This window comes from Bufo bufo, chromosome 1 (genome assembly GCF_905171765.1).
Source record: "Bufo bufo chromosome 1, aBufBuf1.1, whole genome shotgun sequence".
NCBI classification, from domain to species: domain Eukaryota; kingdom Metazoa; phylum Chordata; class Amphibia; order Anura; family Bufonidae; genus Bufo; species Bufo bufo.
Genome location: NC_053389.1, coordinates 177,452,563 through 177,478,018, shown reverse-complemented (window position 1 = coordinate 177,478,018; position 25,456 = coordinate 177,452,563). Strand labels below are relative to the sequence as shown.

Sequence of the window (25,456 nt, the reverse complement as noted above, 5' to 3'; positions counted from 1 at the left end):
GTCTCAGGACACAATATTTTCAACACATAATGGTCTTTCCTGGGCCACCATAAGTTGAAGCTAGACATACATTGCCTCAGACTCAGATCCAACCATCACCTTTAACCACCTGTACTGGTTGTCTAGTAGCTTGTCATTACAGAATGGTACTACATGTCTCATGTCCTGTACTGCCCTCTGTCTGTACCATGATCAGCTGTCCCTTTGGATGTCCAATGAGGGCGGCTCCATTTAATTTTTCTGGTACACTAAAATGTAAATGTTCCTGTCCTCATCATAGAAAGTGGTCTACAGCTCCCAGCATCTATTTCTAACTACCATATGTAAGGTCTTGCTTTACCAGTCTTAGTTATCTGCTTATTTTTCTCAAATTTACATCTTCTCTTATTAGGAGATGATATTTTGGGGCTTTGGAAACAATTACTAGTTTTCCATAAAGTTATGGACTCAAGTTACAATGGTTTCAACATACAATGGTCACCCAGGAACCAATTAATACTGTAACTTGAGGGACCATTGTATAAGTAATACAAAAACAGCTCAAGTACATCAGAATGGGGGTCCCAAGCAGTGGGATGCTAGGGGTATACTTGTACTTATTGAGAGCAGCCAAGGTAAGTTTTTCCAAATTTTTGTAAAAGCTGGGCACCTATACTTGCACGGAAGGATCTCTCTACAATATGGAGCACCATATGGCGACACATGGAATTCCCTCAGCTCTGTACTACAGAATGATGGCTACTCTCCATCATACAGTCTTGTGCACAAAGCCTAGCTCCAATCAGCCATAAATGTTCAACTGTCACTCAAAAGGTCTGTCAATTATAAAGAATGACCATTCCCTGACTTGGTTCTTCTAAATGTGCATATCAGAGGTGTTGGGGTTGTGGCCACCACACAGCTCTGTAATTGAAAGTGTCAGAAACCTACACAATGGGCAAGACCAATCCAAGCAGTCAAATCCATTTTACCCTTTAAACATAAGACATTGAGGGTATAGATAAGGCCACAGACATTAATTTTCAGCAAAGGGTAATTGTGTGATGTTTATCCCCAAGTGGTGGAGAAGCAGAACATGCAGGAGAGAAGTGTCTTACCTTCGCTTGTCTTTGGGATCAGTACTTGAACTTGTACTGGAGGACGAGGTGGAGGAAGTGGCAGTCATGCTGGACAAAGTGTTTGTGTGCAATTGTGTGGTGGGAACCATGTCAAGTTTCATCTGTAGTCCACCTTCTAAGTCTCTATTAAGATGATCGAAGCAAAGATTTTTTTTCTAACCGGTATATAAAGCCTTACATCCAAAGACTAGAAGTTAGTACAGCTTGACACAATGATATGGTTTGTGGGTGATTAGTGGAGAAACAGGACAGAGACACAGAAACAGTGGGTTAAGTGCTTTGTGGATATAGGTTGGAGACCCTGCGGTGACACCACAGAGTGGACTTGTGACCAGCACTACTTACTCTTTCTTGGCATCTGGCAGAGGGTTTGTCTCCGGCTGATTGAACATCCTCCTTGTTGGAGTTGGAGGAATACGAGCCATACGTGGCTCTTTATTCTAGGAGACAGAGAAGAAAGCATGGAAATCCTTTACTCTTACTCATCCATAGATGTCCAGGAGAACAACACAGGGTATACACCAATAGTGTACAACATGCCACACGCTATACGATATAAAACAAGCCACACACACTTCCACACACGTGAAGGTTTCAGGACTTCTCTAGGGCAGGATGCGGTGCGTTTCTCATATCTACATTACATTTTTGTGAATGTATGCAAATGGTTTTTCAGAAACCCGGGTGAATATTGGCATCACTACAGGTGTGATTATTGCATGTGGGTAGTAAGCAATAGCGTATATATGGGCACAACCATAATGGAGCTCATCACAGAAGGTCTAACCATAGAGGCCACAAAAATGTATTTAACACAACTTCTTTCTTGGTTAACATTGTTAGTCACATAAACCAGGATGGGGAACAGAGAAGAAAGATCTGACTGATGCGGTATACAGTACAATGACTACACGGGTCACATCTATTACAAGCTACGACTGCATTCACATTGCTAAAAGCAAGCTTTGTGTTCTTGATGCTGCAGCTACTACTTCTATACTAAGTCCAGCTAAGGGTGCACCCCTACCCCTGAGTGGTTTACTGTACGTAGTGATGCTGCTACTCACTGCCACCGCTTCGAGATTTCTTTTCCACTTCTGGAGGATCTCCCAAATGACTGGTTTCTGAGACAGCAGAACAAAGAAGGGCTGTGTAACCAGCACTGAACGGCAACTCTGACCATTGACCTCCACTTACCAACCAGCCCAAATTTATTCTAAGCGCTAAAAACACAGGTTCAACTTTCCTGGAAGCTGAGATGTGAGAATTGTTTGGGGTGGGGGGGTCCACAGATTTTCTCCCCGATGCTGGACACCACCATTCAGGCAATGTCATAGCCTTTCACTACAGGTATTCGTTCTGTCCACCTTACTGGTTGGAAATTACTGACCCAGAGAGACTCTACTGGGCCTATCATTGACATCAATGGCCTCCGCCATAGTCTGTGCATGCAACATCTGTCCAATAGGAGCACACAAGTTTATTTTCATTTTTGCTCGTGTCAGATATTTTATCTATTAAAAACATCGGATCCATTTATGTCAGCTTCCACAGTTTTTGTATCAAACATCAGAGGAAGCAGATCGTATGAGCAGGAACAAGCATACTTTGAAAGACCCTGTCAAACAACTCCACATATCTAAGCTTCCTGGACCAATATGAGGCCTCATGCCCACGACTGTTGTCAGCCGGTGCCTTTATTGCAGGTCCACAATATATAGGCACTGGCAGTGTGCACCAGATCACGGATGCGGACCCGTTCACTTGAATGGGTCTGCAATCCAGAAGAAGCGGTTTGGAACAGAGGCACAGAACCCCACAGAAGCTCTACGGAGTGCTTCCGCGATTTTCTGTCCGTGCCTCCACACCGCAAAAAAATAGAACATGTTCTATTTTTTGCGGTGTGGACGGATCACAGACCCATTCAAGTCGAATGGTACTGCATCCATCTGCGGCAACCGCACAGACTGATCCCAATGCGGCCGGCACACGTTTGCCTGCATGAGGCCTTAGGGTAAGTTCACATGTGCTGGACTTATTTACCAGCCTGATTCTACTGCGGATGTGCAGCTTGAACCGCAACGGATCGGCATGAGGAATAGCCCAGCTTTTATTCAATGGGAATAATCCTCCGTGTACAACCCCCTGAAATAAGTAGCAGGGTACTTATTCACACTTATTTCTGTGGCATAGCTAAAATGCACACAGATTGTCTGTAGCTTGGATGAGAGTACGGAATCAACCTTACTATGAAAGGATGAGAGGTCACATCATGGGATTATCTACCATTGCACTAGGCTTTAGTCGTTTTCATTGGTTTTCCAGATATTTCATGTCAATAGCACATCGGAATAAACTGGTCAGTGTTTGACTGAGGCATTGCTCATTTCTCCATAATGGTTAGAAAATTCATGACTTTGTGAGTTACATCTTAGTGAATCCTAAAGGTCAAAAAACTCTTCCCAGGTTTTAAACTGGCCACACAAATTTTCCATGTAGTGGTCGTTATCTTTAAATGAAAGGCCCTTTTACACGGGGGAACGATTGGGACAATAAACAAGAACCAGGATTCTCTATAGCAGTGTTTCCCAACCAGTGTGCCTCCAGCTGTTGCAAAACTACAACTCCCAGCATGCCCGCACAGCCAAAGGCTGTCCGGGCATGCTGGGAGGTGTAGTTTAGCAACAGCTGGAGGCACGCTGGTTGGGAAACACTGCTCTATAGGAACAAGCAATAGAAATGGCTCATCCCCATGCAGAGGGGATGATAACAGCACGTAAACGCAGCTCTCTCCTCTGCTTAAAGGAAAAGTGTCACCAACATTTTTTTCTGCCAGTTAAAACCAAACATCTCTTTAATCCCTTTCCTGAACATGATTATGGGGGGCGGCCACTGTTCTCAACCTCATTTAGAAAGCATCTAAATTGACTTCTATGGCAGAGTTTTCTAGGCATGCTCTGTGACTCATTGTACAAGGAAAGAATAGAAAAGCTTTGCCAATTACCTACTGTGCATGGTGGATTCTGTCTTATTTCTCATTCTAATCCTACCTGTAATTATATCACCTCTGTGTACAGATAAGCAGGTTTCTATACAGACCAAGAAGTGGCGCCTGTTATTAGGGTAAGTGGTCAGTGTGAAAACTGCAGGATTTGTGCATTGTACTGCAAGCTTAGCTCCCATTGGCTTGAATAGGGGCTGTGCCGCAGTACCCCAGCATGGCTACGACACAGTGTACGGGGCCGCCTGCTTCCAGTTCCCCAACACAGCTGATCATTAGGGGTGCCGGCCCCCCACTGATCAATATCAATGACCTGCAGCCTGGACAACCCCTCTTTTCTATTTGTGGGTCGTGGATTCATATTTATCCTATTAATTGATTGTTTTTGTTTTATTTGCTTCCGATTCCAATATTTGTCTAACCCTAGTTGTATGGTCGGTGTCTAAGCGTTTTCGGGCACAGGGACCCTAACACTTGTAGGCGGACTAATGACTAGAGTTTTGCAAAGAGTTGGTCGAGTTAAGTAGAAACTGCCCCATCCGCAGCCGTCGACTGAGAGCTAGTAGTTTACCACTACAAGGGGATGGAAATGGTATGATGGATTAAGAAGAAGGTTTCTTTCTACCATTATCACTTTTAAGGTAATATAATGCGAACTTGCACGAGGAATGCTTATTACCCGTAATTAAAGCACCTACTTGGATCATATCCACAAAAAGTAGAATCTGAACAGATAAACTACTGGACTGATGCCTACAAAAGTAAGTCGAGATTTATTTCTACCCTCTGCTCAATGAAATGGGTCATGTCATGATACACCAATGATTGTAAGACACTCGCACGTGTATACAGACAACACCTGCAAATCTGTATCTGCGCTCACTTCACTGGTTGACAGAATCAAATGAATGAGCTGCTCACCCTCTCCTGGGTGCCCAGTCGGGGGCTGGAAGCAGAGCGCTTGATTCCTGGCTCTTTGAAGCTACTGTCCTCTACTTTGGCATCTTGCAGAGCCCCGAAGCTGCCAGTTTTCCGTAAGCCTGCCCTCAAGTTGGAAAAGGTAAGCTGGCATTTCTCTGTGATGCTGCTTGGTGCCCCAGAGAACTACAGATATGGAAGAAGGGTATGTATGGGGAAATCACTACTGGCAAATACAGACACAAGAACTGAAGCACCAGCTGTCCTACATAGGATGCAATATAAGAAAACCTAATGGAAAGCAGGTATTGCCGTAGGTAATGAAAGAGAAGAGAAATTTAAAGGCAGTACAAGCACTATGGATGGAGATGACAATGTACAGTCAGACATACTCTAACCATTTTTGCACAAAGTTTAAAAAAAAACGTTAACAAAATTGCCCAGGAGTAGATTTCCCAAAATCCCTTTGACCACAGGCTGTCTTGGTATTGCGCTAATAAAACACATTTTTACTGCTAATTTGACAGAATTTGTAAGCAAAACTAATAGAAACGATTTATGAGCAGCTAGAAGAGGTATAAAACCCCCAAAATGTCACTTCCTCTAAGATAAAATTAAATGAGAGCAACACCAGTCACATATGCCAATCCTCCCCCTGTTCAGGCGAGTACTACAGCCGGTACCGTTAGGGAAAGACAAAGAAGTGGGCTCCATCATGAGAGGCTATTGTGGATAGCTATGAATGCTCTCACTAGTAGGCTGCCATCACTTTCACTGACTTCAATTGACACTGTCATTCATTATAACGTGACCCTTGAGGGTGACATGACACAGAAGTCCATACAGAGGAGGAGCCCCTGCGACATGCACGTTCAGCCATAGCAGTAAACCCCCCTGCTTAATACTGTAATGGCGCCCCTCGTGCAGTCCCTGAGCAGCCCCACAAGACCTGCCGGTTTGGAGATGCTCAGACGCAGTGAAAGTCTCACTGATCCTTATGCTTGCCCATTTTTCCTGCTTCCAACACATCAACTTTGAGAACTGATCACTTGCCTAATATCTCCTACCCCTTGACAGCAGCCATTGTGTTACCTGTCAGTGGTTTTACTGACATGGCTGAACAGTGCATATCAACATTCAAGGAAGGATAAGGACCGAGACCCTGCAGAACGTCTCGCAACAAACACCTGAGGGTGTATGGCAGTCTTCAAGGATATTAGATCGCTGCCAGGTTCCGTAGAGAGTGGAAGGGTTTTTGTGTCCATACAGCTTCTTCCCTGCATTCTAAAAAAAAAAAGTTATGGAACTGTCTGTGGGGCAAATGAATTGTGGCCTTTGTGCCAGGTTTCTGGTGTCAATAGCTAAAATCAATCTGACTTTTTGGGGTTTTTATACCTCTCAGAGCATTTTTTTTTTTTTTCAAAGAAAGCGGGCAGGGCTTAGCAGAACAGGGAATGGCCTATGAAGGCCAACAGAATTTAGCTTTTTTTTTATTGCACAGACTTCAAGAAGATTAGCCAAATTTATAAAACAGGCCTGAAGTCAGAAGAGGTTCTCAATATCAGACCGGCAGGGGACTCCAGGCCCCCCCCACCGATCAGCTACTTGCCATGGTTCTCGGACGAGCGCTGTGGCCTCTTCGCTGTTTAACAGCACGCCAACTAGCTTGTCACAGCAGAGCAGTGTAATTACAGCTGCTTGTCCCATTCAGGTGTAATTACCAGTTACACGGCATGCACTGAAACAGGGAAGAAGCCGCAAGGTTTGCCCCCTTCACACAGCTGATCTGATACGGATGACTTATCCTAAGGACAGGTTATCAATATACTAGCACTGCACCACCCCTTTATTACATTTGGAGCATTTTCCAGAGAATTTGCATATTGTTAGACTAGCATATGAAAAGGACAGCATTAATAACTCCCCCCTTCCTTTGTGTTTGAGTTTCTAACATTTTCTTCCAAAGGGAATTCAGAAAATAGATTTTTTTTTTTTTTGCATGTCCTAAACTTCTCATGACCCCTGTTCACCATCCCCTCTGGTCTGCGATGACTGAGAAAGGAGGGAGGAGAAGTATCCACGTTACACTCCGCTGAAATATCTGGGTCTGGAGTTGCTCTTTAAAAGAGACTAAGCATGAATGGGGTAAATGGGTAGAAGCTGTACTCTGGATAAACCCATTCAAAAAGCTGGAAATGTTGGGGCACATTTACTAGCACTAATACGGTGTAATAAGAGTGTAAACTAAAGCTGCCCATATGCCGACAGCTCTCTCTGCCAACTTCCTCATACACTGAGCCAAGCCGAACATGTATGTGTATTCTATGGGGACATCATCAGTCCGGGGAGAATCAGGAGCTTCACACACATTACATTAGGGCAGGGGTGCACAACCTGCGGCCCCCAACCATCTGGTAACAGACATGTATGCCTATGTCTTGTGGCTGCTCACGTGTATTTTTCATGTTTTCTCTCATTAGATGGGAGTCCTGGAATTGTAACTCGACATTAATGGTATATACTGTATGTTCAATTTGCCATACAGTATTTCAGTTGTTAATACCCCTTTAAATTTTATTTTCTTCCCTTGACGTTGGTTCAGTCTGACAATGTGGCCCCCACCCAGAAAACTTTGTGAACCCCTGCATTAGTGCATCGGCTGAATCCGGTCAAATGTGTATGGCCAGCTCAGTTTACTCCCAAAAACCACCACTTACGCCACGACTCCTATCCGCTAAGCCATGCCCTCTTGTCAGACGAGAGGGAAAAGCATTAATGCGTTAATAAAATTTGATTCAAGCCATGCACGCCATTTTTTTTTAGCACATATTGCTCCAAAATACTGTCCCACTGTAAACAAGTGAAGCATTGAGCCCCACACGGCATTCATAGGGATGTATGGAGGAGTTTACCGCTAGACAGGATTTTTCTAGATGAAAGTTAGTGCTTAGGAAATTAAAAAGAAAATGTATGGTACAAAAAGTAGCAGTTATATAAGGCTGGGGGACTTTAGTTTTATGGCATGCAATGATAGAAAATGCAGAGGACGCAAAACAAAGCAGGAAGGCGATCTTGGATCAGAGATTCATTGAATTCCAACTGTCAGCACAGACACACTTGTATTCCCCATGAAATAACTCTGGAGCAGCTTTTCTTAGAACTTTGCACTGTACCGTTCTTCTGTTATTCCTCCTGGACAGGTATAACCATCCCCTTCTCAATAGGACGTGTCTCTACAGAGTCTGACATAGTCAACACTGAATGGCCAGTGCCAGACTTCGTAGTGACACACTCCACTAACAAAGGGTCATAGGTATTCAAATACTTCCGGAAGGAATAACAGAGGGACAACAGAAATAAGAGTTCTAAGAGATGATGCTCCATAAGAGTCATTTTACAGGGAATACATACGGCTACTGACGTGTCAGGAGAGGTGACAGGTCCTTCATGGATAAACCACTGCACACATGCAATGAATGATAAGCACTGATCAGTACACTGATACAATAGGTTCCACAGGTCACTAAATGTTAGTTTCCAGCCAGTATTTTGGTCCCGTTTTACTACTCATTCAGATATACAAATATGGATGAACAAAAAAAATGCATATAAATGGGTTTGGACTGCCCTTTCACTAGTTTTAAAGTGGCTTTCCAGAGGAATAATGTAATAAAAAAAAAGAAAAAAAAAAAAAAAAAAAAAGGGCAGAGCAGAAATTGGTTACAAATAAAAATGACTCCCCTGCCATTTCAACACTGCTCTGGTTCCTGTTGCTGTCCACTTCCTGTCTCAGCCAGCCAATCACTGAGCAGGCAGTCCATTTCCTGTGTGTCATGCCCAGGAGCAGATAGTGGAGAGCAGCAGAAACAAGAGGTGAGTAATGAACCTCCCATTTAAATCCCTTCCCCACTTTAAAAAAAATAAATAAATTATCCCCTGAAAAGCCCTTTAAAGGTGCGCATACACCTTAGCTGTCAGTCGGGGTCAGCCCAGCTTCCATCAGACATTTACAGTATATCTTATGGATATGCCATAATGGTTTCAGATAGAAAAAACCTATTTAAGGGTGAAGTCTCCAAATAAAATGTTGAACTGTACTAGTACTTTGGCAAAAGTTTTGATAACTCAATCAAATATTAAAAGGGTGGGTACTAGTGCCGAACCCCAATGGTTTAAGGACGCGACAGGACTTCAGTAGAGATGAGACCGAGGCTCTTTTTGTCTCCTCATTCTAACAATCAGTGGGGGGTCTCAGCTCTTGAACCCCCACCAATTCAAACCTTTCACATAGGACATGTTTTTGGCGTATTGGTACACGTTAACACAAAGTCTGATGCCATACTTCTGTGTCCTGTACATACATATCCCACATCTGCCAAAGCACAAGGATATGTATGAATGGACCTTACAACTCGCCCATACACTTCCAGGGGGAGTTCTAAAGGAACAAAACAGTTCTATTTTATGGTCCACAGACAAAAAATAATATTTGACAGGAAAACTTTTATAATGAATCTGTATAATACGTGGGTATTTCTTTACATTTTATAACCGGGTAACAAAGGAAAGAAATGAGGGTGAAAAAAACAAAAAATAAAAAAACAATACACCACCACAAAAACCAAAATGAACACGCACAGGCATACAGGACAAACAAGACAAATGTTGCTCACCGCAGCCTTTTGGCCTCTCTGGGGCACCAGAATGATGCCGGTTTTGCGCAAGCTCTGACGCCACATGGAGGGACCTATTGGTCCAGCAAGGGGCAAAATGGGAGTGACAAAGGTGAGAAGGGGCTGGCGGGATGGAAGGAGACACACAAGCAGGCACACAGAATCACGCAGTAGGAGGGAGTACGCAGGGAAGCCAGGGAAATGGAGAGGAAAATTAATAGAGAGAAAAAAAAAAAATCAGCACAAGTGTAAGAAAAAAAAAAAGACCAAGCAGTCACCTCAGATGAAGGGGACAAGGTGGCGGGAGGAGGTAAATGAAAAGTGGTTAGAGACAGAGAGGAAAAAGACAAAGACAGAAGAGAGATCGATCCAGAACCAGCAAATTTATCATACAACATAAGCACAATGTGACAGAGCGCCAAACTGAAGCGTTCACCCAGCGTCAGGAAGCGCTCTCCAAGTCTTCCATACAAAGCCCAAAAAAGAAATTTTAAAGTGTAGCTCCAATTTATCACAAACTGTCAAAACCATAAAAGTGTAGAGTATGACATTATGTGTCTTCTCCTGCAGTCTCTGGCTGACCATCTAATGTGTAAGGGGGTGTTCCGACTCTCCCCGTACCCCATACAGAAGAGGTCAGAGGAATGATGGACTTCAAGATGCCCAATACTTTGCTCCCTCAGAACAAACTGCTGCCAGTAGAGCCCAACATGTTCCCTGTTTGAAGCGGCCACATTGTGCGAGAACTGTGTCCTCTTTAAAAGCTATGGACACCTTTGGGGGCAATTTTTTTATTTATTTTTTTATTTCATTAGGCTACTTTCACATCAGCATTTTCTAGTCCGGTTTTGAGATCTGGCAGAGGACCTCAAAATCTGAATAAAACAGATCAGTTTAATTATGCATCTGTTCATATGTGGTTGCATTAAATTTGAACGGAACATACTATTCTGTAACTAAAAAAATAAATAAAAAATAAATAAAAAGATCAGCACCGGTGACTTACATTGAATTTCATGCAGGATCCGGTTGGTTCGCAGTTTTGCAGACCAGACACAAAATGCTACAAAAAGGAACTGATACTGATCAGTTTTGTCCACATTGGCAATGAATGGGGACAAAACTGAACAGTTTTGGCCCAGGTTTTGAGATCCTCTTCCGGATTTCAAAACCGGAAAGCCAAAACGCCAATGTGAAAGTAGCCTTGCACTCATTTTGAGCTTAAAGGGGGGAAAAAAAGTTTTTTTCAATTGGTCTTTATTAATAATTGAGTCGCTTTCTCGGCACAGCCTTGAGATTCTCTAGTTGAAGGCTCTGTGTTTTTATTGTGTCCCATCAGGCAGCTCAGCTGCGTCTCGTTATAGCTCAAGTCACAGGGTACTTTCACACTTGCGGCAGAGGATTCCGGCAGGCAGTTCGTCGCCAGAACTGTCTTCTGGATCCGGCAATCCAGACGCAAATGGATGGCATTTGTCAGACGGATCCGGATCAGTCTAACAAATGCACTGAAGTACCGGATCTGTCTTTCCAGTGTCATCCGGAAAAATGGATCTTTAAAGGTCTGCGCATGTGCGGACCGGAAGAACGGATAAGTCAATGTGGCAATTTTAATGCCGGATCCAACACTAATACATTTCAATAGAAATTAATGCCAGATCCAGCATTCCGGCAAGTGTTCAGGATTTTTGTCCGGAGAGAAAACTGCAGCATGCTGTGGTATTTTCTCTGGCCAAAAAAAGTAAGAGGGACTAAACTGAAGACATCCTGATCCATACTGAACGGAATGCTCTCCATTCAGAATGCATTAGGATAAGACCTCATGCACACGACCGTTGTTTTGGTCCGCATCCGAGCCGCCATTTTTGCGGCTAGGATGCGGACCCATTCACTTCAATGGGGCCGCAAAAGATGCGGAGAGCACTCCGTGTGCTGTCCACATCCGTTGCACCGTTCCGTGGCCCTGCAAAAACAATATAGCATGTCCTATTCTTGTCCGTTTTGTGGACAAGAATAGGCATGTCTACAATGGGCCGCCCGTTCCGTAAATTGCGGAAAGCACACTGGCGACTTCTGTTTTTTGCGGATTCACGGTTTGCGGACTGCAAAAAACAGCACGGTCGTGTGCATGTAGCCTAAAACTGATTTTTTTTTTCCGGTATTGAGCCCCTGTGACGGAACTTAATACCAGAAAAGAATAACGCTAGTGTGAAAGTACCCTGATCTTACTGATAAAAATATGGCTTAAATAAATGTGCACTTACACCTGCAGAGGAGAAGATTGTCAGGAAGGAAGCGTTCCTTCACCGACAGTCAGCTGCTCGTAAAGTGGAGGTGAAGAGCTACATTTACATGCGGCGATCACCTCCACAGTAGGAGAATGAGGGATGGCTACAGCGATCCTTCGTCCTCATACAGCTGCATAGTTTGAGTAGCTCTCTGTTTAGAAAGCACGAGCTCCTGCCCGGAAACGATAATTTAGTTGCCTGCATGAACAATAGTTTCACCCAATGAATGGGTGTTTCACTCTTTCATCTGGTGATCAGCTGCACCCAATGACTGGAACGAGAGTTTGCAAGAATGTTAGTTTCCAATTATCTGCCCGATTATTGCCCCGTCTAAATCCACCTCAAGTGTTTATGATCTTTTAGTGATTTAGAGATCAGGTTTATTAATGGACGACACAAAGTGAAAGTGAAAACGAGATTTTTGTATAACTTACCAGTAAAATCTTTCTCGCTCTTCCTTGGGGGACACAGGAAACCTTGGGTATAGCTCAGCTCCCTAGGAGGCGTGACACTAAGTGAAAGACTGTTAAGCCCCTCCTCCAGCAGCTATACCCTCAGCCTGGAGAGAGAGACTACCAGTTGCGTGCCCAAGTAGTTAAAGCAAAAGGCAAGGATCAACCAAACAAGTCAATAAATCCCGTCAGGGCAACCAAACCGTAATGGTAACAGAAAAACAATAGGTGGGTGCTGTGTCCCCCCAAGGAAGAGCGAGAAAGAGATTTTACTGGTAAGTTATACAAAAATCTCGTTTTCTCGCCCAATTCCTTGGGGGACACAGGAAACCTTGGGACGTTCAAAAGCAGTCCAAAAAAAGGGGGGGGGGGGGGGGGGGGACGACGACTACAACACAAGATGAATTAAACCACCGCAGGTATCAAGAAACCGCTGCCTGCAAGACCAAGCGGCCCAAAGCAGCATCCGCCGATGCATAAGTGTTCACCCTGTAGAACTTGGTGAAAGTGTGCAAAGACGACCAGGTGGCCGCTTTACACAATTGTTCAGCCGAAGCTCGATTCCGATGAGCCCAGGAAGCCCCGACCGCTCTGGTAGAATGAGCGGTAACACCAAAGGGCGGCTCCCTGCCCCTAGCATGGTAAGCCTCAGCGATAGCCATCTTGATGAAGCGGGCAATAACCACCTTGGATGCCGCCAGGCCCCTGCGCGGACCCTCCGGGACCACAAATAGAGAGTCCGTGCGCCGAAAGGGTCTAGTCACATCCAAGTAGATCCTAAGGGCCCTGACAACATCCAGACGGTGAAGCTCTCGTTCCCGAGGATGAGACGGGGACGGGCACAGAGAAGGAAGGACAATGTCTTCATTAAGGTGAAAAGCGGACACCACCTTCGGAAGAAAATCCGGAACCGGACGGAGAACCGCCTTATCCTGGTGGAAGACCAAGAAGGGTTCCGCGCAAGAAAGTGCCGCCAATTCAGAAACACGCCGAAGAGACGTGATGGCAACGAGGAAAAAAACCTTGTAAGACAACAAGCGAATGGAAACCTTTCGCAGAGGCTCGAAGGGGGAAGACTGGAGAGCCGTCAGCACAACATTAAGATCCCAAGATGGAGCGGGAGCGCGATACGGAGGAACATGGTGAGCAACCCCCTGAAGAAAGGTCTTAACCGGACCGAGCGGAGCCAGAGGGCGCTGGAAGAGAATCGAAAGTGCTGAGATCTGACCCTTTAGGGTACTGAGACCCAACCCCAAGTCCAGCCCAGACTGCAAGAAGGACAAGACCGTGGGGAGAGAAAACTGAAGGGGATGAACATCCATGGTCTCGCAGAAAATCAAGTAGGCCCGCCAGGTTCGGTAATAAATCCTGGACGATGCCAGTTTTCGCGCACGAATCATGGTACGGACCACCTCAGCAGAAAACCCCCGCCGCATTAGAACTGCGGTTTCAATAGCCACGCCGCTAAACGTAGCGACCCTAAATGCTGGTGGAAGATCAGATTGAGAGAGGAGATCTTCTCTTAGAGGCAGAGGCAAGGGTGCGTCTGCCAGGAGCAGCATAAGGTCGGCGTACCAAGGACGACGAGGCCAATCCGGGGCCATCAGGATCGCAGGAGTGCCCTCCGCCGCGATCTTTCGAAGGACTCGTGGAAGAAGAGGAAGGGGCGGAAAAACGTAGAGCAGAGAGAACTCCGTCCAGGGAAGAACAAGCACGTCCGCGCCATAAGCTTCCGGATCCTTGGCCCTGGCCATGAAGGTGGGAAGCTTGTGGTTGAATCTGGAGGCCATGAGATCCACGTCCGGACGACCCCAACGGAGGCAAAGAGACTCGAACACGTCGGGGTGCAGAGACCACTCGCCCGGGTCGATCGTCGCCCGGCTGAGGAAGTCTGCCGCCCAATTGTCCACCCCCGGAATGTAAATGGCCGAAAGGGCTGGAACATGAACTTCCGCCCAGCGAAGGATCAGAGACACACCTCCCTCATTGCCGCCGCGCTGCGAGTACCCCCCTGATGATTTATGTATGCCACAGCCGTGGCATTGTCCGATTGGACACGAACAGGATGACCCTGAAGCAGAGAAGTCCAATGCCGGAGTGAGAGGAGAACCGCCCTCAGTTCTAGAATGTTGATCGGCAGTTTGGACTCCGATGGAGACCAAGTGCCTTGGACGGACCGAGGAGGAAACACCCCCCCCCCCCCCCAACCCAGAAGACTGGCATCGGTGGTAATCACCAACCAATTTATCGGCAGAAAAGACTTCCCTTGGAGAGGGGTCTGCAACCACCAAAGGAGGGAGGAGCGAACTTGGGGGGGGGGGGGGGAGGGGAAAATGCCGATCCAGACTCTCCTGGGACTTGTCCCAGGCGGACAGAATAGCAGTCTGAAAGGTGCGGGAGTGAAACTGCGCGTAGGGGACTGCTTCGAAACACGACACCATCTGTCCCAGAACCCGCATGCTGAACCGGAAGGAAGGATGGCGGTGGATAAGAAGGCTCCGAACCGACCGATGAAGGAGCCGGCGCTTTTCCGACGGAAGTCGAACCTCCGCTGCTTCTGTATCCAGAAGCATCCCCAGAAAGATCAGCTGCCTGGATGGAACAAGTGAGGATTTGAGAAGATTGATAATCCAGCCGAAACGGCGTAAGGTTTGCAGCGAGAGGTCCACACTGGCGGATGTCAGTGAAAGAGAGGGCGCCTTGATAAGCAGATCGTCCAAATATGGAAGAAGAAAAACTCCCCTTGAACGAAGTAAGGCTAGGACAGGGGCAAGGACCTTTGTGAATACGCGAGGGGCCGTCGCCAGTCTGAAGGGGAGAGTGACGAACTGGTAGTGGTCGGACCCTACTGCAAAGCGCAGGAAGCACTGATGACACCGAGCGATCGGAATATGAAGGTAGGCGTCCTGGATGTCGATAGAGGCCAGGAATTCCCCTTTTTCCAGAGAGGCCACCACCGACCTGAGAGACTCCATCCGGAATCGCTGAAGACGGAGGAAACGGTTTAATCGTTTTAGATCCAAAATGGGACGCACCGAGCCTTCCTTTTTGGGGACCACAAAAAGGTTCTAATAGAACCCCTTGAATCTGTCTTCCAAAGGAACCGGAGCGATGACCCCTTTGTCCAGAAGGGTGCGAATGGCAGTAAAGAAATCGGCCGCCCCTTGGGGATCCCGGGAGCGAAAGAACCGAACTGAAGGGAGGGAAGCAAACTCGAGCTTGTACCCGGAAGAAACAACCTCGAGAGCCCAGGCGTCGGAGACGTGCGCCTGCCAGAAGTCCTTGAACAGGAGGAGTCGTCCCCCCACCCGGGCGGGTGGGGGCGCACCTTCAGGCGGGGTTCTGCTTGGCCGCGGGAGGGCGAGCAGGCTGTGACTTGCGCCAGGAGGGCTGGGTCCGAAAAAAAGGCTTCTTACGTCTGTCTTGGACAGGGTTAGGAGATGGACCTGAAGTGGTGCGAGGTGCGGGAGCCCTACGGGAAGACCTAAATCGCGAGAAGCTGGAACGGCCCCGAGTGGTGCTCCTAGTCCTAGATTGGGGAAGATGAGTACTCTTCCCCCCAGTGGCTTCGGAGATGATTTCATCCAAGCGGGTCCCGAACAATCGAGAACCAGCGAAGGGAAGGCCGGTAAGAGACCGTTTTGACGTGGAGTCCGCCGTCCAAACCTTCAACCAAAGCTCTCTCCTAGCCAAAACGGCTAGGGCAGACAAACGGGCTATGAGAGCCCCGGCATCCAGGGATGCCTCGCAGACGAATTTGCCGGCTTGAACGATAAGTTGGGCTAGAGCACGGAGGTCCTGAATGGGGACGTCGGACTCAAGCTCCTGATCCAGCTGAGACGCCCACTCTGAAACCGCTTTGCCAGCCCAGGCGGAAGCAAAGACCGGCCTAAGAGCGGAACCGGAGGCTGCAAAGATACCCTTGGTAATGGACTCCATACGGCGATCTTCAGTGGATTGTAAGGAGGAGCCATCCGCCACGGGAATGGCCGTGCTTTTGGACAAACGGGCCACGGGGGGTCGACTTTTGGTGGTGACGCCCAGTTCGCAATGCAATCCGCTGGAAACGGATAACAGATATCCAACTTCTTAGGCGGGGTAAAACGGGCATCAGGACGAGCCCAGGCCTTAGAAACCACCGACGAGAAGTCGGCGTGGAGGGGAAAAACCTCAGACGCCTGCTTTTGGCGGAAAAAGGAAACACTGGATTTGTCAGAACTAGGAGGATCATCGTGAATCTTAAAGGTATCACGAATATTGGTAATAAGATGGCCCACGGCAGAAGCCAGTTTAGAAGGCAAGGCAGAGTCCATATCCCAGTCCGAATCAACCAGTTCCCCATCTGAGGGCATATCCTGTAAAGAAGAGGGGCCCGACTGAGAACGCACCCTTGGGTGTGACACAGAAGCATCTGAAGATGATAGGCGTTCCGCCCTGGACCGCTTCTGGGAATGACGGGCTCTGGAAGCGTCGCCTGGAGAGGGGGACTCAGACGGGTCGGCTAGGATAGCGGACCCGGAGGGCCCAGCAGGGGAATCATCTGGCTGCGAAAATGGCAATGCATCCGCAAGGCGGCCCACAACACCAGTGAGACTGACCACAGCCTGGGACAGGGATCTAGCCCAGTCAGGGGGATCCAAGAGGCCAGGGGGTGACACAACAGACGGCGGACCCTGTAATGGGGCCTGGCAAGCCGGGCAATGTGGGTCAGGCTGCCCATGAGGAAAGGGCGCCTTACATGCGGTACAGGTATGATACCATGGTCCAGCAGGCACTGAGGGGTCAGACATGTTGGCTGGCAGTAATATAAAAAGTCCAGGCCAGGGGGCTGCTATACTAGAAGGGGTCAACAGTCCTACCAGGTCACAGCAAGGAGCAGACGGCAACAGCAGACAGCAACACCTGAGGTAAATGATCCGTCCCAGATGAGAACAAGGCAGGCCGAAGAGACGACTGAGGAGGCGGGACCAGCGAGGAGCGGGAAGAAAAAGACCACCGCCCCCCGACACGGAGTTTATCATACACAGGAGAGCGGAACGAAGGCTCCGCCCCCCGCTGAATCTTGCGCGCGATTCAAGCCGCCGAAAGCCCGCCGAAGATATGCGCCCACCAGTCCGCCTCATTCCTGATGGAGGCGAGCGCAGACACCGCCGCCACAGAAGGTGGCGGCCGGAGCCAGGACTAGAAAGGAACGGCAGCCGGTAACCGAACAAAGGCGGCAGCTACTGCCTGTCCGATGAAGTGAACACAGGCGGCGCAATGACTGCCGCCGCAACTGTGGTAATCGCCATCAACCCTCCCCCTGTAAACCGTCCTGCCGGCACTACTCTGCTCTTCCCCCCAACAATGGGGGAAGCCGACCAGGCGCTAGAAGCCCCTGCAATAGGAAGGAAAACAATGCCAACAGACACAGAGAGCAAGGGGGGAGGGGGGGGAACAGGCTGGAACAGCCACTCTCACCATCCTGAAGAATTCACCCTCTGTCCATCCAGCAGGGACGCCCCTTCAGCCACTGGCACCGAAGTGGCAGGAAGCTGGAGAGGGGCTTGTAGATGGGCGACCCTTGTGCTGGCGGGATGCAGGGGAGCTGGGCTGCCCTGGTCCTCCTTTTCTTCGGTGGGGGAGGCAGCAGTGCGGATAGCCGGCACTGGCGCAGCTCAACCCCGGGAGAACAGAGAGGTCCAGGCGTCTCTGTTGAAAAAAATAAAACAGAAAATAAAATAAAAAATAAAATAAAATTTTTAGCAAAGACAGCTCTGCAGTGCAGAGAGTGTCTTGCCTCCTTGACACTAAGCAAAAAACTGGTAGTCTCTCTCTCTCCAGGCTGAGGGTATAGCTGCTGGAGGAGGGGCTTAACAGTCTTTCACTTAGTGTCACGCCTCCTAGGGAGCTGAGCTATACCCAAGGTTTCCTGTGTCCCCCAAGGAATTGGGCGAGAAAATTGGATTCACACAACAAGACAGTTAGGCCCCTTGCAGACGAGCATGAGCGGATTAGGTCCGGATGCATTCATTGAAACTCGCACCATTTTGCATGCAAGTTCAGTCCGTTTTGTCTGCGATTGCGTTCAGTTTTTTCAGCGCGAGTGCAATGCGTTTTTATGCGTTTTCAGGCGCGTGATAAAAAACGGAATGTTTACATTGCACTTGCTTGCGGATGCAATGTGTTTTTCACGCAGCCCCATTCACTTCTATGGGGCCAGGGCCGCGTGAAAAAACACAGAATATAGAACATGCTGCGATTTTCATGCAACACAGAAGTGATGCGTGAAAAACAACGCTAATGTACACAGACCCATTGAAATGAATGGGTCCGGATTCAGTGCAGGTGCTATGCGTTTAAGTCACGCATTGCACCCGCGCGGAAAACTTGCTCGTGTGAAAGGGGCCTTAACCTTTTCTGACAGAACGGCTGAATAGTTTTTATAAAGGCCAATTGAAAAAATGATTTTTAGCCCAAAATTTGTAAAATGCAATCATAAAAAAAAAAATAATGGCTCCGAAGGTATATATAGCCTTTAATGTTTAGCTGTGCGCACCAACACTACAAAGTGGACTGAGTGGTGAACATTGAAGGGGATGCTAAACTTGCATGAGAGCCATGGCACCTTCATACAGCTCATCGACAGGGGTGCTGAGATCAGACCTCCACTCATCTGATACCGATTACCTATTCTGCAGATAGGTCTTCAATTTCATGAGGTCAGAACACCCCTTTAAACGGCCTCTTTGAGACAAAGAAAGCCACTACCACAAGGCAGTCCGAGCGTATGATGTCTGGACCATGGATGGTTTCCCATCGTCTGTCAGTATAAGCCCTTACCAGACAAGTTCACAAGAACCTGTAATACAGTTTTGTAGCCATTACAAGAAGAACCAAGTTTCATGTTCAAACCTCTAAGAAATGACATGTTACTGGCACTAGGAGCTACACTTTAAAGATGAAAATGCGAGCACTCCATAAGGTGTTGACATGTGCTGCACAGAAACATGCACGTGGCCAATGAAATGGAGGCAAGAAGCAAGGTCCTAAAAGGACAAGGTTTTTGTACTAAACGTCAATGTGCCATATACCCGATGATGGCGGTGGAGAGATATTTGTCATACCAATAAATGAAGATCATCAATCAGTATCATAGGTACCAATATGTTGCTGGACGCCATTGTCAAATATACCCCATATGTAAGGCATGTGTACCATACAATCCTAGCTATAGCTAAAACACCTCCTATTAACTAGTAAAGCGCCAGGTGTCATGAGATCATCTGACTATTTCCACACACTGATTAAAGGGGTTGTCTGGATTTCTCCTGAAACAAGACAATACAGGGAACTCCAACTGCCATAAAGAAGTGATCTTTGGTTCTCCTGGCCGGGAGCGGTTTACTTGGCTGCAGCAGTGAGATTGCGTCAACAAAATGTGACCGCTGCTGCCAATCACTGGGCTCAGCAGTCACATGACGTCAAGACTTTAGCTGAAGTGCGGTAAACAGATCCCGACCAGGAGACCCAAAGCAACAAGGCGGGGTCTGCCAGGTAAGTAATGATCACTTCTTTATTACAGGTGGACTTTGTCTTGTCTGGTTTCCTCCTGAAACCGGACCACCGCTTAAATCTTCTGGGATGACAGACCCTTTATGTGACAGCAGCTGTAAGAAACTCAATCTAGAATACATGGTCAAATTCTGTGCATGCCCTGTGTACAGGTGCCAAAAACGTGTTCATGTAATAATGCCTGTCCGACTAAGAATACACAGAACTACCATGCAGTGCTTGTGAGAGATCAGAGCCCCAAATAAAACCGTAACATCCATTAGGCCAAGTTCACACTTCAGTTATTTGGTCAGTTAGAGTACATTCACACGGCCGTAAGTGTTTTGAGGACCGCAAATCCGCAAAACCCGTGCACCAGCCGTGTGTGTTCCGCATTTTGCAGAACGCACACGGCCAGCCCCATGATAGAAATGTCTATTCTTTGGACAAGAATAGGACATGATCTATCTTCTTTCGCAGTGGAACGGAACTACGGGTGCGGACCCATTGAAATGAATGGGTCTGCACCCGTTCAATGGACCCAGAAATACGGTCGTGTGAACAGGTGCAGATCTTTCCATTATACCTAATCTCTGAGTAGGCTTTACCACTGGTTTTGGCTCACAATAATTGGTGGAAATAACTGACCAAATAACTGAAGTGTGAACTTGGCCTTACATGAATTTGTGTGAGCATCATATAGCTGCTTTAACTTAAATGGGCTGTCATTACAGCAGATTCCATTTAACTGCAAGAATTACTACTGACAAGGGATGAGCGAACTTGTGTTTCCATAACTTATGGTCCGTGGTAGCGGAATCCATAACGGAATTCTTAGGGTACTTTCACACTTGCGGCAGAGGATTCCGGCAAGCAGTTCCAGCGACGGAGCCATCAAAACGCATGCAAACAGGATCCGGATGACAAATGCATTGAAATGCCGAATCAGTCTGTCCGGTGTTATCCGGAAAAACGGAACCGGCATTTTATTTTTTTTCCACATGCTCAGACCGCAATGCCGGATCCGTTTTGCCGGAACACTCTGGGCTGGATCCGGCATTAAGGCATGTCAATGGGAAAAAATGCCGGATCCGGCATGTGTTCCGGAAAAGTAAAAAAGACTGAACTGAAGACATCCTGATGCATCCTGAACGGATTGCTCTCCATTCAGAATGCATTAGGATGAAACTGATCCATCCTAGGTGCTCTATACCGGAAAAGAACTGAACTCGATGCCGGAAAAGAATAATGCTAGCGTGAAAGTACCCTTAGATAACCCGAACCTTGCAAGCCGAACTTTAAAACACAAGTTCGCTCATTCCTACTATTGACCATGCCGCTGTCGGACCTGCCAGAAGAATTGGCTATTACACATACACTATGTGTGCTCTATTACACAGCAGTGGCACAAGCAGATCACAATGCATCTCTCACCAGATCATCAGTAATATTAATCAATGCCGTCAGCTCTACTAGACAATACTGGTTTACTAAAAGGAACCCGTCACCTTGACCTTGCGGTCTGATCTGCAGGCAGCATGTTACAGAGCAGAAGGAGCTGAGCAAAGTTAGAGCGGAGATGTAAATGAACAGATTACAAGTCACACACAATCTTTTTGCACAAGACTATATATCAATCTGTCCAGCAAATCCTGGTCTATAATATGCTGCCAACAGACAGGACTGCATGGACTACCTGACAGGTCACCTTTAAAGGGGCTGTCTTAGGCTACTTTCACACTAGCGTTCTGCTGTCCGCTCGTGAGCTCCGTTTGAAGGGGCTCACGAGCGGAGCAGAACGCTTCCGTCCAGCCCTGAATGGATGCGGATCCGCTCAGACTGCATCAGTCTGGCGGCGTTCAGCCTCCGCTCCGCTCGCCTCCGCACGGCCAGGCGGACAGCTGAACGCTGCTTGCAGCGTTCGGGTGTCCGCCTGGCCGTGCGGAGGCGTGCGGATCCGTCCAGACTTACAATGTAAGTCAATAGGAACGGATCCGCTTGAAGATGACACCATATGGCTCAATCTTCAAGCGGATCCGTCCCCCATTGACTTTACATTGAAAGTCTGAACGGATCCGCTCAGGCTAATTTCGCACTTAGAAATTTTTCTAAGTTATTAATGCAGACGGATCCGTACTGAACGGAGCCTCCGTCTGCATTAATATGATCGGATCCGTTCAGAACGGATCCGATCAAGCGCAAGTGTGAAAGTAGCCTTAGTAGATAGATGCCCTTTGAAAAAGCAATAGGCTAATTTGCCGGGGTCTCGCATAACTTTACTGTGGAAAGCCATGGTGGGTGAGGCAGTTCCTCCTGCAGCAGATAGTATTACACCCTCTTCTATGATGTCTTTATACCGTAAAAGGGCATATGGACAGGGCTGGAATTTGTGAGAGAATCCAGCTTTCAGAGAGCGCAATCCTCAATTGGTTAAGAATATCTAAAACTGAGCATTCATCCCATCACTACTGCAAATTTACAAGCGACAGATTTGCTGCAGAAATTTCTGTGACTGGAAATGACTGAAATTTCCATACAAGTGAATGAGGCTGTTCTGGTGGGAAGCACATGGATTTCTGCACGCACCATTTAGAAGAATGGGACAAATGCAGTCACTTCCACAAATCAGTGGCATGAACACCCTTACAGGGATGCACATTCCCTATGTGGTGGCTGTTCTTTGCACATAGGGCACACAATGTATATGGCACTAAAGCAAAGAAAAACCGTATGCGCTGATAAAGATCTGGTGTTAGGGGTTAGTAGGATAAGACCACTAATAACTCCTAAATATGCCATAAAAAACAGACTTGGTCTTACCTTCTGGTCAGGTGAAGACGGGCTCAAAGTGCTCCTCTGTGGCTCTGGCAATAATCCATTTTCATTGACCTGCACATTCGTTTTAGGATCTGTGGACAGATATTTTTTTCCAAGCAAAATGTCACATTCAGAAAATGTTTGAAACCCAACTGTTTAGCAATACCAATGATAGTTTATAGAAAATGATCAGGAGGAGACCTTTACATCAGCCTGAAGTAATAAGAGGAAAGAAAGGCCTCTCCTAACTTAAAAGACAGAATATGACCAGTCACTGATCTGTTGGCTTGGAAATAATTCTTTTCACTTAAGGACTTTAAAAAAAAAAAATAATAATAATTGTAGTTTATGCAGTTTCATAATTAGGGTTGCACGGGTATCGAATTATCAATATCCAATCGATACTTTTGTACCGGTGTCGATTCAAGACCGGAATTTGCCCTTTACCGATACTAGGCTGCGCTACTGCAGCTACTACTACTATCAGAACACGGAGCGCGCTGCTCTCAGTATGCACCATGTTCCCTCAGCAGCACAGGGGAGAAGGAGTGTCTCCCCCCCTGTGCCGCCGCTGCCTCCAATGACAAGTAAGAGGGAAGGAGGAGGGGCTGTGGCCACCAATAAAGATAACTAATACAAATACAGGAGGCTGGTGCTGGCGGCAGAATCACATAGCCATCACCCAACCTCTGTGACAGGGAGCTGCGATCAGATCCTAAGAGCTCTATTAGGGTGAATAGGACAAGGGATTAAAAGATCCCAGGTTCTAGCCAGTAAGGGGAGAAATGGTTATTAAATAAAAATATTTTATTTTTTTTAAAAGTTAAAAAAAAAAAAAAATTTATAAAAAAAAAAGTATAAAATCACCCCCTTTCCCAATTTTACATATAAAATATAAACAATAAACATATAGCCATGTCCAAAAAAATAAAATGTAAAAAAAACGAAAAAAAAAAACTCTCCTATGCGGTGAACGCCGTAACAAGAAAAAATTAAATAAAAAAACTGCACAATTCGACTTTAGTCACTTTGTCGTCGTCCCCCCCCCCAAAAAATAGGATAGGACTTTTAAATTATGGGCCGGACGTTCCATATAATGCGGAGTACACGCAGCTTTTTTTGCGTGGTATCGAATGGTGACGAGTATCGTAATACTTTATGGTATCGAAATCAAATCAAAATTTTGTTATCGTGACAACCCTATTCGTAATGAATAGGTTCACTATAAATAAACGCAGGGTTTTAAAGATTTCAGCCAGTAGATGGCAGCATTCAACAGTCTAGAAACCAATACTACACGCTATATCATGCTTACATATTGTTTGGAAATGCTTCTCCATTTCCAGCCATTAAAAAGTGTATAGGTAATTAAAAAATAGGTCGATTTACATATGTGTCAGAACCCTCAAAGCCATAATAGGCACAATAACTAACTTTTCTAAGCAAAAAGTACTTTGTGCCATTCCAGGGATATGAGTAGTACTCCACTGCGATGCTCAGCCATGGACAATTTCCAGTTGTCTGCTATATCTGACTGGGAGATCTAGAATACAAAAGGTGGTGATGCCGAGCAGTGCGGCACCATCTCCTGTTGCTATTTGAAGCCCCTTCAGTTTGCAACCATATTTGCCACCAGTGGAATACAAAAATGGCTCAGGTCCACCAGAGCAGAAACCACTCTTAGTTGCTTTTGGAATCCAGTAAAATGATCCGGCTGAGGAGGTGGTTACCGGAGCTCACCATATCAGACCATGTACCACCGGATCCTCAGACTATAACGGGAGCCGGCAGAGATGCAGCAGCTCCCTGGCAAATGTGTCGGGATTCGTCCAGACAAAAAGCGCTGCACGCAATTGTTTTTGTCCGGCCGATTCCAAGGATACCGTATATGCCGGAATGTGTCCAGTCTCCACCTCTCAATGGGGGTCTGGCAGTACACGGTTGTAGCCAGCAAAACTGGATACAGTGAGCTCTGGTAGCCTAAGATTTCAAACGCAACTGTGAACAGGTCCTTACAGGGCAGATCTCCATTCTGAACTCCGAGAGAAGCCGCCAACTCCCTGAGGTCCTTAAAAATAAAATAATTTAAAATAACTACACAGAAGCACATGGGTAAAACGCAACATAAAATGTAAAAGTTTATGAAATAGAAAAATAAATTCAATTGAAATCCCCTGGTAGTAATTCAGGATTTTCATTCACCTACCATTGGTGGAGCCAATGTCCTCTTCTGAGCTGGAAGAGCTTTCCTCATCGCCGACAGTTATCATTCCCAGAGTCTTCCTCTCCTTTGACTGGTCCTGCACAGATATCTTCTCTTTGCTGCTCATTCGGCACACAGAGCTTCTAAAATTAGCATCAGCAGAAACAAAGCGGCTTCAGCATCAAGAGCATTGACGCTGCAATCTTTTACCATTCATTTTATGCTGAAGTTCATGCAAGGAGATCCCAGAATTTACAGCACAGCACCCCTGCTAGGATTGCACCGATTGCAGGGGCTGCGGCACAGGTCTTGGACTAGTCGTTCATTACTTTCACAGCAAATACAGCAAAGTGCTGATAGGAAGATGAAAATAACAGTGTGAAGATCACAGCTGTGTCATATGTGCAACACAGAGGAGGAAGAGCTGTATCTAACCATGAGGACATAGGTAAAACT

The 25,456-nt window shown here is 46.7% G+C and overlaps 1 protein-coding gene across 5 annotated transcripts in view; it reads right to left on the bottom strand.

Annotated features, from left to right (window-relative positions):
- PPP1R12C (protein phosphatase 1 regulatory subunit 12C) overlaps positions 1-25,456 on the bottom strand; it is a 94,880-nt gene that overhangs the window by 17,950 nt on the left and 51,474 nt on the right. For 2 of the 5 annotated variants that reach the window (XM_040432518.1, XM_040432525.1), the window contains exons 8-12: positions 25,004-25,143; positions 22,801-22,889; positions 5,041-5,223; positions 1,464-1,558; positions 1,098-1,241 (exon numbers count right to left, since the gene is read on the bottom strand). In XM_040432518.1, coding sequence (XP_040288452.1) covers positions 1,098-1,241; positions 1,464-1,558; positions 5,041-5,223; positions 22,801-22,889; positions 25,004-25,143 — 651 coding nt within the window. The remainder of the gene's footprint in view (positions 1-1,097; positions 1,242-1,463; positions 1,559-5,040; positions 5,224-22,800; positions 22,890-25,003; positions 25,144-25,456) is intronic. The other 3 variants (XM_040432532.1, XM_040432539.1, XM_040432547.1) reach the window with 3 other exon arrangements.